General features: G+C 34.9%; 2 protein-coding genes and 1 long non-coding RNA gene across 28 annotated transcripts in view; 1 reads left to right on the top strand and 2 right to left on the bottom strand.

Annotated features, from left to right (window-relative positions):
* rufy3 (RUN and FYVE domain containing 3) overlaps positions 1 to 19156 on the top strand; it is an 881807-nt gene that overhangs the window by 749672 nt on the left and 112979 nt on the right. The gene's annotated exons all lie outside the window — the stretch shown is intronic.
* Positions 1 to 19156, bottom strand: part of LOC148679708 (uncharacterized) — an 890299-nt gene that overhangs the window by 355007 nt on the left and 516136 nt on the right. The window lies entirely within an intron of this gene.
* Positions 43 to 17003, bottom strand: LOC137495534 (serine/threonine-protein kinase pim-2-like). 26 transcript variants are annotated; one of them, XR_015491550.1, is made up of 18 exons: positions 16719 to 17003; positions 15855 to 15986; positions 14869 to 14988; positions 13820 to 13951; positions 12280 to 12399; positions 11231 to 11362; positions 10737 to 10856; positions 8144 to 8263; positions 7381 to 7512; positions 7094 to 7213; positions 6366 to 6482; positions 5640 to 5750; positions 4441 to 4535; positions 3872 to 3919; positions 3359 to 3734; positions 2889 to 3080; positions 2436 to 2735; positions 48 to 376 (listed from the first exon to the last, which is right to left on the bottom strand). XR_015491550.1 is itself a non-coding variant. In XM_087253940.1 (17 exons), exons 1-17 carry the CDS (start codon positions 16801 to 16803, stop codon positions 2629 to 2631), a joined length of 2259 nt encoding a protein of 752 aa, XP_087110066.1. In that variant the 5' UTR covers positions 16804 to 17003; the 3' UTR covers positions 1899 to 2628. The 26 variants fall into 26 exon arrangements, 10 of the variants coding, with proteins under 10 accessions (XP_087110070.1, XP_087110066.1, XP_087110064.1 ...); XR_015491546.2 differs by having other exon boundaries at positions 48 to 471; positions 2328 to 2735; positions 10725 to 10856; XR_015491549.1 differs by having other exon boundaries at positions 2537 to 2735; positions 11219 to 11362.

Below are 19156 nucleotides of genomic sequence, written 5' to 3' on the forward strand. Positions count from 1 at the left end.
AGGTCAAATGCTGCTGTAGTTCTACTTAAATCAAAACCAAGTAAGTTCAGTTTTATTCACTTCAGTTTAATACAAACATCATCATTAAAGCTGTTTCAGTTACATTCACTTCAGATGAATACAAATGGGTGAAGCTGTAGTGTGGATGATGGAGGGTTTGATGAGTATGAGCATCCATCATGGACGGTAGGCTTATTGACACTTCTGGTGGCACATCTGGAGGGCTTGATCGTGGATATGGTGCAGGTCCAAGTAGATCACCAGGCAGATGTTTAGACAGCCAACAGGATCAATGCAGAGATTCGTCTATACCTTTAATTAAATGACACAACATCTGATGCACAGAAGCCATTGCGCCTGTTAATATGCTTGGCGACTGGTGTCAGTGGATAGCGGCATGTGCCACTGGAGCTTGTGATGTGCGCTGATGCGTTGCGTCCTGTGTCACTGAGATTGTCGCAGTACATGTTGCTGTGTGGCTCCTCTAGTGGTGACTGACAGCTCCTGCTGCTGCTGCTGACGGTGCTGACTGCTGACTGAGCATGAAGTAGGTTGTGTAACACACACACTTAACAACAGAACAATATTTCATTATTAATATTTAATATAATTTTAATATTGTATGACAACTATATTAGTCTAGCTAGAGATAATAAAATAATAATTATATATATCATTCAAATTATTATAAAATATCTAAATGATTAGCCCTCCTGTAAAATTGTAATTCTTTTAATAATATATTTATATAAATTTTATCTAAATATTTAAATAAACTATATATTATATATTTATATGTACACGTGTTTCTAAGTTGAAGAATATTTTAAAAGCATATAAAACATAGTTTGAATAACTAATTTTCAATAATAAATGTCTTGGGAACACTTTACAATAAGGGAGTATGAGTTAATGTTAGTTACTGCATTAGGTAACATGAATTACCAGTGAACAACACATCAGTTATGCAACACTTAATCGTTGTTAATGTTAACTAAACATATATTAATCTGCTATTTAATACATGATGTAACACGAACTGATGCTGAGAAATGACTATTATTCAACACTACATATTATTTGTTAATGTTAACTTACTCGTCTTCTAATGCACCACTTTACATTCATTCTTTATAATTACATAACGTTTACCTACACATACATTAATGCATTTGATCATGGGTTAGATAACCTGACCTGACAATGAACAACCCATCTAATCAGCAATACTAAATCTCACATGTAAACTAAACACTAGAGTTAATTATTAATACATTATTGAACACACTAGTTAATGCATTAGTTATATAATGACCATATATAATTAATATAATAATAAACAATAAATAAGGGTGTCACACCAGATGACAACAAAACAATTTTTTAGTGGTTTCAAAAAAGTGAATTATGTGATAAAGTTCAATTATGACAATATTAATAATATTCATTTTTGTCATGTGTGACGGTGAAAATGCAAAGTGATGTCGACGTACATTGCAGTGTTCATTTGTACAACAATATTAGGCTTCTGTATTTTAAAATTAGTTTCATGTCCCTTTAAATGTATTAGGTCATTTATTTAGGATTTTGTATCACGTACATCTACTCCAGTAATTCCTCACTTTACTTTTTCCAGTGGATAATTAACTAAATGAAAGCAACTAGTTATTGATGTAAAACTTTTGTGCTTTTTAAAAAGGCAAATAAAACTTATTGTCCAAATTATGGGATTTTTGTTTTTGCTTCAATCAAAATTATTTTCAAATATGTTTTTTATAATTTTTGTGCATTCTCTAATCTTCGAACTACAACTTAGAAATGATCATTTTAATTTACAGAATTTTTATAATTCTAATATAATTTATATAAGTTTTTATAATTATCATTTCTATCTTTTTGCATTATATTTCATTTTTATAAGCAGTGTTGCTGACATTACCACAATTACATTACAGTATGTTTAGTGAACAACAAAATAATCAAGCACTTAAGTAAAATCTCTAACTTGGTGATTTTTAAGTAAACCAAACTACATATTTTACATTATTTTCAGATTTTTTCTTTAAACAAATTATCTTACGCTGTTTTAGCATTACAGTGCAGTAATAATAATAATAATATTTCTAAGCCCAGTATGTTGTATAAACAAACTCTGCAATGTAATAAATATTATTTTTGGCGGTTTTTATAATAATAATGAAATATTGTTCTGTTGTTAAGTGTGTGTGTTACACAACCTACTTCATGCTCAGTCAGCAGTCAGCATCGTCAGCAGCAGCAGCAGGAGCTGTCAGTCACCACTAGAGGAGCCACACAGCGACATGTACTGCGACAATCTCAGTGACACAGGACGCAACGCATCAGCGCACATCACAAGCTCCAGTGGCACATGCCGCTATCCACTGACACCAGTCGCCAAGCATATTAACAGGCGCAATGGCTTCTGTGCGTCAGATGTTGTGTCATTTAATTAAAGGTATAGACGAATCTCTGCATTGATCCTATAGGCTGTCTAAACATCTGCCTGGTGAGCTACTTGGACCTGCACCATATCCACGATCAAGCCCTGCAGATGTGCCACCAGAAGTGTCAATAAGCCTACCAGAGTGTGCCAGTGGTTTCTGTCCATCAGGTGTCTATCTTTTTGCTGAACCACTTATGATCAATAACATCCTCCAAAGTGGGTCCATAGTCAACGAGGAAACCGAAGCACATTTTCAGAAGATCTCTGCATTCTGTAGAAATGGAGAGAATTGATTAATCCTGTATGTTCTCACATGCCTAACATGAAAACTGTATATGAAGTTAGACTTAATTTTACATTTTTACAGTCTTGACAACACTGTCCAATTATATCTGAACAGCACTTTGTTAAGTTATTGTCTCACCTTTGGATACACTGGGGTGAAATCTTGGATACTGAACCACAGAGCGAAGGGGCCAATATCCATTCACCATCCTTGCCAGGAGTCTTGCCACAGACGTAACATTTTCTTCGAGAGCAAAATGTACAGGCCTTATGCCACAAACTTTTACTAGACGAGAATGCTGGTAACATCTGCAGTAGATTTGGTCAAATCCTGTAAGCAACAGATTTGTGAGTTAGAAGAGTAGAACAGCAATTTACTGTAAAATAATTAAGTGATCAAAACTATTTCATTACAAGTGGTCAGTGTAAAAGTAGGAGATCAATAAGCTGGGATATTAATAAGCAGCATTAAAAAACTAAAAACAATCAGTGCAAATTCTCCAGCATAACAGCCAGCATGAATTCTGAAATCTAGAACTGCCGGTGACCAGCAATACCAGCAATGAAAGAAAGGTTTCAGCAGGAGAGGTGAAGAGAAAAGCATCTTACCAGCGTGCGGTTTTAAGTGGCCCTGACAGTATTCACTGCAGCCAAAATCAATCAACTTGACTTGAAGGGTCTTTGGATTCACCAGGATGTTATCTTCATGGACTGCTCTATGGTGAATGCCATGCTCCATGCAGTTTTGTAATGCAATTAGGATCTGCAGGGTCAAGTGTCGCGCTACACTTTCAGTCAAGCGACCATTGTTTCTCCTGATGAATGCAGTCAAGGTCATACTCGGCTGCATGTACTCCAGGACATAAACATAATGTTCTCCCACATCAAAAAAGTCGTATAACTCTATGATGTGGGGACATATGGGAGACGTCTTCAGGTCAAGCATTATTCTGGCCTCCATAGTCACACGACAGGCATGTCCAGGCTAGAGAAAAATATTGGAAAAAGGTTAGAGCATGTGAACTGTATAATGTATCTGCACAATTATAACTGTATAATATATTGTGTTTAATATAGATTCAACACATATTCAGATATATTCATTGTGTTGTGTTTACTTACAATCCGATTTCCGTAACACGTTGACTTATGAACGAATTTCAGGGCAACCTGCAAAAGAAACAAAATATTAAAACTTTTTCCCCAAAGCAATAAACAATGAATCATTATAAATGCAATAATACAATCACAAGACTCTTTTAATATATTTTTTTGGGGTCAACTTGAATGAGGTATCAGACCCTTTTTTTTAACCAAAAGGAAAGGTCTAATTTCTTATGTATCTAGAAAATGTATTCTGTTAAACTGGAAATAGGAACTCCCTCCAACATTTAAATTATTTAAAAATATGATAAATGACACACTGCATTTGGAATTTCTAACATATAGTTTAAAAAAAATGAGCGTACATAATATCATATTTGATTAATGTTTTAATCTAGTAACATAAACTGGATTTGTTGATTGATTTACATGTTTTTATATGTGTATACTCTGATTAATGCTGAATATTCTTTTTGTCAATTGTGCACTTGCAATTGTGCAATTGTGAACATGCGTCCATATGAACACCCCTTCCTTTACAAGAAGAAAAAATTAAGTAAACAACATGTGCAGCAAAAGTGACTTACCTTTTTTCCATCAGATTTGCGTGTTGCCACGTAGACAGTGCCATAGTTTCCCTTTCCTAGCTTCCTTCCAAGCTCATATTTGTCAAGAGGAGATCCTGAAAAACAAACAAAAGGATTATGACAGTTTACCAGGATTGCTCATTTCTGTTTTTGTCTTACTGTGATAGTAGGAGAATATATTTCTGTTGAGGTTCAGCGTGCTATAAAACTGTGTTTGCTTACTGACAAACATATACATAAACTTTTCTACTTTTTGTCTTATTAGTGAAGTTAAATGAGCACTGAGACTATAAGCCCCTTTTCCTTGTCTTCCATGTGTTGAGAATAATGGGAATATTTCCATCACTGAAATGTAAGACTCTCCATTGTTGGTTTCTGTCTGTTTCTGCTGAGAGAAAATTCTCATTCAACATTCATTTGAATTCAGCAATTTATTATTTAAAAAGTGAATTAATTAAACTAAGAAGTAACTCGCTTTACATTTTTTCAAATAGTAACTCAAAATTTTTACTGAATACTTTACTCATTACTTAGAAAAGTAAGATTATTAGGTAACTCACGTTACTTGTAATGCGTTATCCCCAACACTACATATATATTATATAACACACGCACATATATTACGTCAAAACACACTTTTATTTAGACGTGATTAACCGTGATTAACCTTTGCTCAGCACTATTGAAACACTGATCTAAAACACACGTGTCACATACATTCGGTGATCCGAGACTTGACATCCTTTCTAAATCTGCATTTGATTGACTGAAAATCCACACAATCGCACACAGCCTAGTGGGCAGTGCGGCAACATGTACTGTAACTACAGCACATTGCAGATGCTCTGAGTTCAAATCCTGGCTTGTGGACCTTCCTACTCTTTCTCTTAAACTTTGCATTTATTTACAAAGAGTTTATTCAGATGTCAGACCGAACACAATCCAATCACTTGATGGAATGAATGTTTTACACGACACATTATAAATCCTCAACTGCTTCTCTGTCAAAGCGGTTTCAGACCAACAGATTTCACTGTAGAGACACATTTGCTTTGACTGTTTCAGTGTTTCATGAATCGTCGCTCTGCCCACCACTATTCAAAACTATACAGAATTTACTGGAGATTTTTCAGGAGAAACATGATACCATGTTACACAAATTACAGGAGAAATGTGAGGTCTTGCGATAGAGGACTGACCTGGGCCGGTGTCTCTTCTACAAAAATCTGGATCCTCGTCGTAGGAGGAATCATCATCTTCATCCTCTTTATCATCCAGAAAATGTTGCTCAGCATTTCCTTCTCTGCTTCCTTAAGGGGATTACAATGAACAAAGGTTTATTATTGTGAGATGAACAGGACCCATCATTTATAGCTTTAGCTTGTTTTTATTACACCATTCCAGCACCTCCATTCTTCAGCATACACATTCCTTGAACACTGTTCACCCCTGACTCCACCCACTTCCACTTACATGACTTAAACACACATTAAGCTACAGATATTATTTATTAGGGGTCTAAACCTTCACAGGGCTCATGGTTTTGTTTACAATTATCATGTCACTGATTTGATCTAATTCCACATCATGATGAATTCCATACACACAGTTTTTAATATTCCTACACATGAACACAATTTTGTTATTTAATACAAAACTACAAAAACAAAAACATTCAGATATACGAACTGAACTTTTAATTGGATCAGCTCAAAGAAAACATGCTTCCTGAATATATCCAACAAAACTCAAATATGGCAAGGTTTATACCACCCTTTCAAACTGATTACAATTTCATTTGGTTTGACCATGTTTATTCCATTGAGGTGTTTATATGAAGCATTTATCATTCGAATTAAACTTTTAAACCAATTTAAAGGCTCCATGTAAACACACCTACATTGTTTTTATCAAAGTAAACTGACCTGAGCTGGTGCTGGGTTCATCCCTTTCATCAGGGAACTGAGGTGGCAGCATCAAGTCCTCCTGATTTTCATCATCCAGAAAAGCTTTCTCGACTTTTCTTTCTCTGCCTCTGCCCCCTAAAGTGGATCAAAATATGGAAGAGTTAATTATAGATTATCACTTATTTTGGTAATCTGCATTCATTCATTACTACTCGGTATAGGGTGACCCTAAATAGTCAAAGCTTCACAATTACCAATCTCTCAGTCAAATATTTGCAGAGGTAAATTATGAAACAAGGATCAGGCCATTTTGGCTATATGGGTGTTCCTCAATACCTGATTTCACATCGAACTGGTTTTCTCTCCTTAAGTTAATATCTATAGTCTGTTGTTTTACCAATTTTTACCAGATTAATTCTTTTTTGCGTGCTAGTTTTGCACTCCATATGTGATTAGTTTTTTATTCATTTATTTTATTATTATTATCAGACTCCCGCCAATCCCCACAACCCACAAACACCAGCCCTCCTCAACCCCGACAGGAAAACAAATACTATGGAATTCAATGAAGACAGGTTTCCAGCTTTCTTCAAAATATCATCTTTTTTGGTTGACAGAAAAAAAGGAAATCATAAAGGCTTAGAACAAGTAAAGTGTGAGCTAATGATGACAGAATTTTCATTTTGGTGAAGTATATCTCTTTAACGAAGCTGTAGAAAAGTGTGTTCTTGTGTTAGTAAACTGACCTGAGCTGGTGCTGGGTTCTTCATTGTCATCAGGGAACTGTGATGGTTCACAACGTTTTGCCGGCATCAAGTCCTCCTGATCATCCTGAAAAGTCACCTTGAGTTTTCTTTTTCTGCCTCCTAAAGTGGATTAGATACAATAATTTTTGGATTAGATGCACTCTTTCTGAATCGCAATCAGTAACGACAGTCATGTGATATTGCTCAACTTAACAAAATGTATTTTGAGGACCAAATTTATCATAGTAGAATTGGAGAAATGAAGTGTCTTGTCATGGTAAACTGACCTGAGCTGGTGCTGGGTTCTTCATTGTCATCAGGGAACTGTGCTGGTTTATGGCGTTTTGCCAGCATCAAGTCCTCCTGATCTTCATCATCCTGAAAAGCTTTCTTAGCATTTCTTTTTCTGTCTCTGCATCCTAAAGTGGATGAAAATATGGAAGGGTTAATTATAGATGATCACTTATTTTGGTAATCTGCATTCATTCATTACTACTCGGTATAGGGTGACCCCGATTAGTCAAAGCTTTGCAACTACCAATCTCTCAGCTAAATATTTGCAGAGGAAAATTATGAAACGAGGATCAGGCCAATTTGGCTATATGAGGGTTCCTCAATGTCTGATTTCACATCGAACCACTGGTTTTCTCCCCTTAAGTTGATATATAGCCTGTTTCACCAACTTCTACCAGATTTATGTTTTTCTGCGTGTCATGTTTTACTCACAATTTACTCCTCCTCAAGTGGTTCCAAACCTTTATGAGATTACTTTTTTCTGGTAAACTCAAAAGAATATATTTTAAAGAAAGCTGAAACCCTCTAATCATTGACTTCCATAGCAGGAAAACAGATGCTATGCAATGCAATGAAGACAGGTTTCCAGCTTTCTTCAAAATATCATCTATTTTGGTTGACAAAAAAAAAAAATAAAATAAAAAAGGCTTGGAACAAGTAAAGTGTGAGTAAATGATGACAGAACTTTCATTTTTGGTGAAGTATATCTCTTTAACGAAGCTGTAGAAAAGTGTGTTCTTGTGTTAGTAAACTGACCTGAGCTGGTGCTGGGTTCTTCATTGTCATCAGGGAACTGTGATGGTTTACGGCGTTTTGCCGGCATCAAGTCCTCCTGATCATCCTGAAAAGTCACCTTGAGTTTTCTTTTTCTGCCTCCTAAAGTGGATTAGATACAATATTTTTTTTTCATAAAATTTTCATGACATGAATAGAATTTATAATCTTTATTGTATTAAGATTTTCTTAAAAAAAATTAACAAGTGATTATATCTGAGACAGTTTCTTCAGACAAAATAATTTTTTAGACACTGTGGTTTCTTCTAGGTATTTTACACATTTGTGTCATTGAACGGTCGCATAAACCCAATTTAACACTTTAAGTTGGGATTTAGTGGGGCTTTACTGATCCTACTGTCCTGCTGAACAAAATAAATTTACCACAGAACAAATAAACTGAGCAAAATATGACAGGATCCTCACAGCACTTTCTGTAGTGGAGTATCACAACAATTTAGAGTTATGCATGTGATTTTTCTGTTGTTTTCATGTGCCAATATTAACTCATTACACTCAAAAAAGTAAACAAGCCACTTGTTGGATTTGCAAAACAGAAACGTGTCTTATGGAAAAGAATTTAATGAGTTTAGTTCTGTTAAATGATTTATTCTAGTTGTTTGAAACTAAATGAAGAAATAATCAAATGAATTAGATAAGAGCTTGTTTATTCAAAGAGATTTAAGCTCTTCATATAAATGACTCTCTTTGGTAAGTTACTGTGTGCCTCCATCACAGTAGGTGGCAGTGTGCACTCATAAACTGAAACGCATATTCACCAATAAAACTGCATAAGAAGTCACTGCACATGTTGAGCTTAACAGACTGATCTTTTGGAACTCTGCTGTTCTGGTGTTCCACATAAATCTGGACAACTTTTTCTTGGCACAAGTAACTTGGAGACAAAAACAAAAATGCACTTGCAGTTCCTTTTGCGTGTTGAAAATTGAATTTTTTGCACTGTTCTCTTCAAACAAGCTACTGGGGCACAAACACTGGTGCATGAGCTTGAACAAAACTGATGTAGTGATTGAATGAAGAACATTTGTTGTTGGACAGAAGCTCTCCTAGACAGCGGTTATGGTTCCTTTAAATAGAGTGCGAGAGCAAGTAAGCTCGGCATAATTAGTGAAGATGCAGTGTTTTGAATGGACTGATATTGCAAAAGTGTTGTAGCTGACTCTAGCTGTCTCAATGATTTTCTAGGAGTGGAACAATCATTGATGCTCAATAAATCATTTTATTGTAATTGGCATTTTATTAAACACCATTGTTTTCTTCTGTGTTACTATTTTACAGCTTTAAAAAAAAGTTGTTTACCAATGTTCTTGTTATAATTTTGTTTATTTGTGTTAATGTAAAAATGTTACTTTTTTTCACGTCATTGTTTAACTTAACTACCAAAAAGATACTTTGAGACAATATTGTGAGAATGTGAGGCAAGATAGCTTTATTGGTAATTTGCTGAAATCACAGCGATTTCAAGCTGCAAGTTATTTTAAGTATTATTTATGTTGTTACAGCTAAAAAATATCACAGACGTTTGCTTAATCTTACAAATGCATGTAGTTTCTTGTTACAGTTATTATTGAGTTTGTTTTGTCAAGCCAATGTTTCACAATTCAAAAGGGTATATAACAAACTTATTTTTAAAAATTAAGATTAAAAATGGCAAATGTTTATTGTTTAATGTTTATTGTTTAATGTTATATTTCTGGTCGTCAGGCCAAGATTTGTTGGTAAGACAAAATTTAAGTCTTGGTTGCTTGGTTATCAGGTATCTTTCACAATGGTTTTCTCAAGGTTTTCTTGGCTAAATGTTTTACACATTGTAACTTAATGGAGTCCTCAAAGTGAAGAAAAACAGTTTAAACTTTTTGTTAATGTCTAATTAAAAAAAAAAAAAGTGTTAAATTGTTTGCATGTTTTAATGTACTTTTGGAGACTTCTGAACTTCAATGCTGCCAACTGAGACAAATCTAATTAAAGCAACAAAATAGATTTTATTAACCACACATTAACAAGAACTTGTTGATGCAACAAGTACGAGTCTTCTTGAGTCAAAGCGCTTTACTGATATTGAGTATATATGAATAAATTCAATCAGATAAACACCACACAAACATTTTAATGCAATTAGCTGCAAAGACATTACATAAACCTAATAAAACCATGTTGAATTTACAAATTTTTATTGTGTTCATATAACACATTCAGAGCAGTTCAGGTTTGCTTCATTTTTTTAGATGCACAATGGGTGCTACGATTAAATCATGTTGATTCGATAAATATTTTTTTTGAATGTACAAGAATATTACATACAATACCTTACACAAAACAACACAGTACTACACAATTACCACTCCAGTTATTTTGGTTATGCTGTTTTATCATATGGAATACCACAGGATATTTTTGTGAGAGATGGCTTTAAATTATTACTCATGGCACTCTATCTGAATCACAATCAGCAACAACAGTCATGTGATACTGCTCAACTTAACAAACTGTACTTTAAGGACCAAATTTATTATAGTAGAATTGAAAAAATAAAGGATCTGACCTGAAAACTGACCTGAGCTGGTGCTGGGTTCTTCACTGTCATCAGGGAACTGTGCTGGTTTATGGAGTTTTGCCAGCATCAAGTCCTCCTGATCATCCTTAAAAGTCACCTTGAGTTTTCTTTTTCTGCCTCCTAAAGTGGATTAGATACAATATTTTTTTTTCATAAAATTTTCATGACATAAATAGATTTGATAATCTTTATTGTATTAAGATTTTCTTAAAAAAATTAACAAGTGATTATATCTGAGACAGAGTTTCTACAGACAAAATAATTTTTTAGATACTGTGGTTGCTCCTAGGTATTTTACACATTTGTGTCATAGAACGGTCGCAAAAACCCAATTTAAACTTTAACTTGGGCTTCAGTGGGGCTTTACTGATCCTACTGTCCTGCTGAACAAAATAAATTTACCACAGAACAAATAAGCTGAGCAAAATAAGAAAGGATCACCAAGGTAGCTATTGAAAAATTGAAAAAATAAAGGATCTGACCTGAAAACTGACCTGAGCTGGTGCTGGGTTCTTCATTGTCATCAGGGAACTGTGCTGGTTTATGGCGTTTTGCCGGCATCAAGTCCTCCTGATTTTCATCATCCTGAAAAGCTTTCTTGGCTTTTCTTTTTCTGCCTCTGCATCCTAAAGTGGATGAAAATATTGAAGGGTTAGTTATAGATGATCACTTATTTTGGTAATCTGCATTCATTCATTACTACTCGGTATAGGGTGACCCTAAATAGTCAAGGCTTCGCAACTACCAATCTCTCAGCTGAGTATTTGCAGAGGTAAATTATGAAACGAGGGTCAGGCCATTTTGGCTATATGGAGGTTCCCCAGTGTCTGATTTTACATGGAACCACTGGTTTTCTCCCCTTAAGCTGGTATATAGCCTGCCGTTATATCAACTTTTACCAGATTTATGCTTTTCCTCCATATTTGATTTGTATTATTATTAGACTCCCACCAATCTCCGTTCCCACAAACACCAGCCACCTCAACCCCGGCCACAAACCACATGAACTGACTATCAGTCGAATACAGATAAGATTTGTAAATGTAGATTTGAATATGTACATTCTGATTAAGGGACACTCCTATTACTTGTAATTTAATTGACTATTTTCACTTGATTTGTTTCTTGGTTAACTGATTCAAAACACTTCACTCCCAACTTTACAATGTAGAATTTTAAGCACGAAACTAAAGGCATAGTTGACCCAAAAAGTTAATTCTACTCACAATTTACTCCTCCTCAAGTGGTTTCGAACTTTTATGAGATTATTATTATTAATCTCAAAAGAATATATTTTGAAGAAAGCTGAAACCCTCTAATCATTTACTTCCATAGCAGGAAAACAGATACTATGGAATTCAATAAAGACAGGTTTCCAGCTTTCTTCAAAATATCATCTTTTTTGGTTGACAGAATAAAATAAAATCATAAAGGCTTAGAACAAGTAAAGTGTGAGTAAATGATGACAGAACTTTCATTTTTGGTGAAGTATATCTCTTTAACGAAGCTGTAGAAAAGTGTGTTCTTGTGTTAGTAAACTGACCTGAGCTGGTGCTGGGTTCTTCATTGTCATCAGGGAACTGTGATGGTTCACAACGTTTTGCCGTCATCAAGTCCTCCTGATCATCCTGAAAAGTCACCTTGAGTTTTCTTTTTCTGCCTCCTAAAGTGGATTAGATACAATAATTTTTTTTTAATAAAATTTTCTTAACATAAATAGATTTTATAATCTTTATTGTATTAAGATTTTCTTTAAAAACAATTAACAAGTGATTATATCTGAGACAGAGTTTCTACAGACAAAATAATTTTTTAGACACTGTGGTTGCTTCTAGGTATTTTACACATTTGTGTCATTGAACAGTCGCAAAAACCCAATTTAAACTTTAACTTGGGCTTCAGTGGGGCTTTACTGATCCTACTGTCCTGCTGAACAAAATAAATTTACCACAGAACAAATAAGCTGAGCAAAATATGACAGGATCCTCACAGCACTTTCTGTAGTGGAGTATCACAACAATTTAGAGTTATGCATGTGATTTTTCTGTTGTTTTCATGTGCCAATATTAACTCATTACACTCAAAAAAGTAAACAAGCCACTTGTTGGATTTGCAAATCAGAAACGTGTCTTATGGAAAAGAATGGAATGAGTTTAGTTCTGTTAAATGATTTATTCTAGTTGTTTGAAACTAAATGAAGAAATAATCAAATGAACTAGATAAGAGCTCATTCATTCATTCATTTTCTTGTCAGCTTAGTCCCTTTATTATTCCAGGGTCGCCACAGCGGAATGAACCGCCTCCTTATCCAGCAAGTTTTTACACAGCGGATGCCCTTCCAGCTGCAACCCATCTCTGGGAAACATCCACACACACATTTTCATACACTACAGACAATTTAGCCTACCCAATTCACCTGTACCGCATGTCTTTGGACTGTGTGGGAAACCAAAGCACCCGGAGGAAACCCACGCAAAGGCAGGGAGAACATGCAAACCCCACACAGAAACACCAACTGAGCCAAGGTTCAAACCAGCGACCCAGCAACCTTCTTGCACTGCCTAGCCTAGATAAGAGCTTGTTGATTCATTATATTAAAGCTTTTTCTGTTGTTTTCATGTGGCAATATCAACTCATTACCACAAGATTCCAGGAATATTACATACAGTACAACAAAACCCTGTGGTAAAACCTGCAAAAATGTGAATTTAATACCACATTAACCTAGACATTATTACAGTACACAAAGTATTGTTGTAAAAATTACTAACATATTAAAGCAATACTATTATTCACTGCAAGAACATTACAGAAATATTACATGCAACAATACCTTACACAAGAACAGCACAGTACTACACAATTACCACTCCAGTTTTTTTGTTTTTCTGTTTTATCATATGGAATACCACAGGATATTTTTGTGAGAGATGGCTTTAAATTATGACCCATGGCACTCTTTCTGAATCACAATAATTAACAACAGTCATGTGATATTGCTCAACTTAACAAACTGTATTTTAAGGACCAAATTGATCATAGTACAATTGGAGAAATGAAGGGTCTTGTCATGGTAAACTGACCTGAGCTGGTGCTGGGTTCATCACTGTCATCAGGGAACTGTGCTGGTTTATGGCGTTTTGCCAGCATCAAGTCCTCCTGATTTTCATCATTCTGGAAAGCTTCATCGACTTTTCTTTTTCTGTCTCTGCTTCCTAAAGTGGATGAAAATATGGAAGGGTTAGTTATAGATGATCACTTATTTTGGTAATCTGTATTCATTCATTACTACTCGGTATAGGGTGACCCTTAATAGTCAAGGCTTCGCAACTACCAATCTCTCAGCTGAGTATTTGCAGAGGTAAATTATGAAACGAGGGTCAGGCCATTTTGGCTATATGGAGGTTCCCCAGTGTCTGATTTTACATGGAACCACTGGTTTTCTCCCCTTAAGCTGGTATATAGCCTGCCGTTATATCAACTTTTACCAGATTTATGCTTTTCCTCCATATTTGATTTGTATTATTATTAGACTCCCACCAATCTCCGTTCCCACAAACACCAGCCACCTCAACCCCGGCCACAAACCACATGAACTGACTATCAGTCGAATACAGATAAGATTTGTAAATGTAGATTTGAATATGTACATTCTGATTAAGGGACACTCCTATTACTTGTAATTTAATTGACTATTTTCACTTGATTTGTTTCTTGGTTAACTGATTCAAAACACTTCACTCCCAACTTTACAATGTAGAATTTTAAGCACGAAACTAAAGGCATAGTTGACCCAAAAAGTTAATTCTACTCACAATCTACTCCTCCTCAAGTGGTTTCGAACTTTTATGAGATTATTATTATTAAACTCAAAATAATATATTTTGAAGAAAGCTGAAACCCTCTAATCATGGACTTCCATAGCAGAAAAACAGATACTATGGAATGCAATGAAGACAGGTTTCCAGCTTTCTTCAAAATATCATCTATTTTGGTTGACAGAATAAAATAAAATCATAAAGGCTTAGAACAAGTAAAGTGTGAGTAAATGATGACAGAACTTTCATTTTTGGTGAAGTATATCTCTTTAACGAAGCTGTAGAAAAGTGTGTTCTTGTGTTAGTAAACTGACCTGAGCTGGTGCTGGGTTCTTCATTGTCATCAGGGAACTGTGATGGTTCACAACGTTTTGCCGTCATCAAGTCCTCCTGATCATCCTGAAAAGTCACCTTGAGTTTTCTTTTTCTGCCTCCTAAAGTGGATTAGATACAATATTTTTTTTTCATAAAATTTTCATGACATAAATAGATTTTATAATCTTTATTGTATTAAGATTTTCTTAAAAAAATTAACAAGTGATTATATCTGAGACAGAGTTTCTACAGACAAAATAATTTTTTAGATACTGTGGTTGCTTCTAGGTATTTTACACATTTGTGTCATTGAACGGTCGCAAAAACCCAATTTAAACTTTAACTTGGGCTTCAGTGGGGCTTTACTGATCCTACTGTCCTGCTGAACAAAATAAATTTACCACAGAACAAATAAACTGAGCAAAATATGACAGGATCACCACAGCACTTTCTGTAGTGGAGTATCACAACAATTTAGAGTTATGCATGTGATTTTTCTGTTGTTTTCATGTGCCAATATTAACTCATTACCACAAGATTCCAGGATTCTTACAAACAGTACAACAAAACCCTGTGGTAAAACCAACAAAAATGTGAATTTAATACCACATTAACCTGGACATTATTACAGTACATTGTTGTACTGTACAAGTATTGTTGTAAATATTACAAAAAAATAAAAGCAATACTATTAATTACTGCAAGAACATTACAGAAATATTACATGCAATAATACCTTACACAAGAACAACACAGTACTACACAATTACTTCTCCAGTTTTTTGTTCTTCTGTCTTATCATATGGAATACCACAGGATATTTTTGTGAGAGATGACTTTAAATTATTACCCATGGCACTCGTTCTGAATCACAATCAGCAACGACAGTCATGTGATATTGCTCAACTTAACAAACTGTATTTTAAGGACCAAATTTATTATAGTAGGATTGGAGAAATGAAGGGTCTTGTCATGGTAAACTGACCTGAGCTGGTGCTGGGTTCATCACTGTCATCAGGGAACTGTGCTGGTCTATGGCGTTTTGCCGGCATCAAGTCCTCCTGATTTTCATCATTCTGGAAAGCTTCCTCGACTTTTCTTTTTCTGTCTCTGCTTCCTAAATTGGATTAAATACAATAAACCTTTTATTCAATTTTCATAGCATAAATAGGTTTTATATTGTTTATGGTATTAAAATTTTCCTAAAAAACAATGACAAGTGATTATAATCTGTGACAGAGTTTCAAACAAAAGTTTTTTAACACACTGGTTGTTTCTATGCGTTTTACACATTTGTGTCATTGAATGGTCTCATAAACCCAATTTGACACTCCTATCCATGTTATATCCCTTACAAAAATGGGCTTTACTGATCCTACTGTCCTGCTGAACAAAATAAATTTACCACAGAACAAATAAGCTGGGAAAAATCTGACACTATCACCAAAGCACTTTCTATAGTGGAGTATCACAACAATTTACAGTTATGCATGTGATTTTTCTGTTGTTTTCATGAGGCAATATATCAACTCATTGCCACAAGAATACAACAGGAATATTACATACAATACAAAAAGTCCTGTTGTAAATTCTACAAAAATGTGAAATACCACATTTTACCTGGATAAAATATTACAGTATACAAAATACTGTGGTAAATATTAGAGATATATGAAAGTTATACAGTTCATTATAGGAATATTACATACAACAAAACTACACAACAAAAACAACACAGTACTACAAAATTACTTCAGGTTTTGTGTATTTTTTGTAGAACTGTATTTTAAGGATGACATTTTTTAAATTAAAACTGGAGAAATGAAGAGTCTTGTCATAGTAAACTCACCTGAGCTGGTGTTTTCTGCTTCAGGGCGGGAACAATTGCTTGTTTCCCCCTTAAAAAAAACTATCATCTTCCAAATGTACTCCATTTATGTTAGTTTTAACAACAAGTAAATATGGAAATTCAAAATAGCAAAGCTGATAAATCTCGATAATTCTCGCACTGAGCTTCTTTCACAAACTCGATCTGACAGCTGTAAAAATACTTTTTGTGCTTGAACTAATTGGAAGATTACTACTGAAAACTGTGTGTGTGTGTGCGCCTGAGAACCCCGCGTTCTGTAACGTCATTATTAGAACGCGGGTTCCCAAGGTGATCCAAGATGGTTGTGATGTAGGTAATCGTCATTATTTTTCAGGGTTTCAAAGGTGAAGTGTTATGTTAACCCACTGCTTAATACCAGAGATTCATTCATTCATTTTCTTTTCGGCTTAGTCCCTTTATTAATCCGGTGTCGACAAAGTGGAATGAACCGCCAATACCGGTGATGACATTATACAAATTAAGGTGGACGTTAAGTCTTTTGACATATTTGCAGCAGGGGTAAAATACCTGCCAAAGCTAAAACCGCATGCCTCTCGGCCGTTTGCGCCTGCCACGGCTAACGTAAATGCGGCCGCCTATGGCAAGCCTTTTTAGCATTTAAACCTTTGTTCTGACTATCCATAAATAATATATCATAAAATATCTCTAATTATATTTTGACGAGTGCTAATTATAATTCGATAAGAAAATAATAAATATAATTCGACAAGATACAGTAGCGCTTATATTTGTGAATTTATAATTTTACAGCGTAAAAACTCCAGTATAAAAGGAAGCTGAATATTTTATGGTACAAAAAGAGCTGTATTATCAATAAATGAATCTCCTTTATCACAAGTAGTGCTGGAATCCTCTTTGTTCTTACAGTTTTGTTTGTTACCATGTACGTTGTGAAGTGTTAAGAGTTGCTCCAGATCTTACCTCTTGAAGAGAGTTGACAGTAAACAATAGCAAACAATAATGTACAGCAGTAGCCCATCTATATAAAAGTGAATAAAAACGTTAATAAAAAAGAATGAATTACACATTATTAAAATAGTACAAATTCTATACAATATTATAGAATAAAATAATACATTATATTTTAAAAGATTAATAATAGCAATACAATATAAAATAGTATGTGCTTACCAATAATCATAGTATGAATAATACTATATTAGTATTCATAACTATAATAGTTTTTCCTACTATTATATTAAAATAGTAGTGGAATTACAACAAATTAAAATGATATAGGCAGATACAAAATATAGTGTGTAGCAGGTAAAACAGTGTGTAGCAGGATTGCATAAAACCTAAAACCTCAGTTATTCAGACACGTGACATGATTCTAAACCAATATACAACATTTAAAGGAGTTCTTCAAGTTTTGTCATTGTACCACTAGATGGCAGCAAAAGAGCACTTACTACAGACAGTCTATGGGTAAAACACTGTTATTGCATTTCAAATCAAACTTAGTCCAATCTTACCATTCAAGTTATTTTCAATCCACTTATGAAATTATAATAATTACACTGAAAGCTGATTATTCTGTATACATTACAGTCATTGGTGTATTTAGACCAGTTAAACAGTCATTGGCTGCTGAAGCTCATGTGGTTTCATTTCTCACTTATAACTAACATGATATTCAATGAGTGCACAAGCAGGTGAGGGTGATTTTGATTTAACAGTCTTTCCTCTAGGATTTTTTCCAGCTGTGGCGGCGGGCCTTTTTTTTTACACAGATTTACTAACTAGCTGTGGCGTTATTTCAAATGACAAATGTAGTGTATTAGAAGTCGAGATTGCATTTATGTAATAGCCTACGAGCATGCGGATCTCTTTGCTTGCGCGCCAATTTCCTCTGCTCGTGCACAAAACTTCTTGGACGCCTCCTAAAATAGCCGCTTCAAGAGCATGCAGATCTTCATGTGCGCTCTCAAATAAATGCTGCTGAAGTGCGATTAAGTGCGTTTATGGAACGAGTATGTCTCCAACATTTATTACATTTGCTAGGAATATTCATGAATGCATTGTGAAGTAAAGTTAACGGCTATACGTTGTGTTTGCTGGCCTCACGCATCACCAGGCACGTGCACACATAGGGCTCAACCTGTGCAGTGCACATGCCCTTTTTAGTCTTGGATAGAAAGTGCCCTTCCAAAATGATCAAAAGTGCCCCCGCGACACATCCCCGCTCCCACCCTTCATTAGGCGCGCGACAACACCGCTCTTGAGTACGCGCGTGAAAACACCGTGATCAGATCGCGCGAGCGATGACAACAAATGACGCACAGCACTACGGTTAAAGAAAAGTTTGCGCTGTTATAAGTCGCTTAGCCTTTAATCTGTTTTGGTGGGATTATTACCCGCTATTAAAAAATATAATGTTGAATGAGAGGCTGTAA

This window comes from Danio rerio, chromosome 5 (genome assembly GCF_052040795.2).
Source record: "Danio rerio strain M-AB ecotype USA chromosome 5, GRCz13ab, whole genome shotgun sequence".
Classification (NCBI taxonomy): Eukaryota; Metazoa; Chordata; class Actinopteri; order Cypriniformes; family Danionidae; genus Danio; species Danio rerio.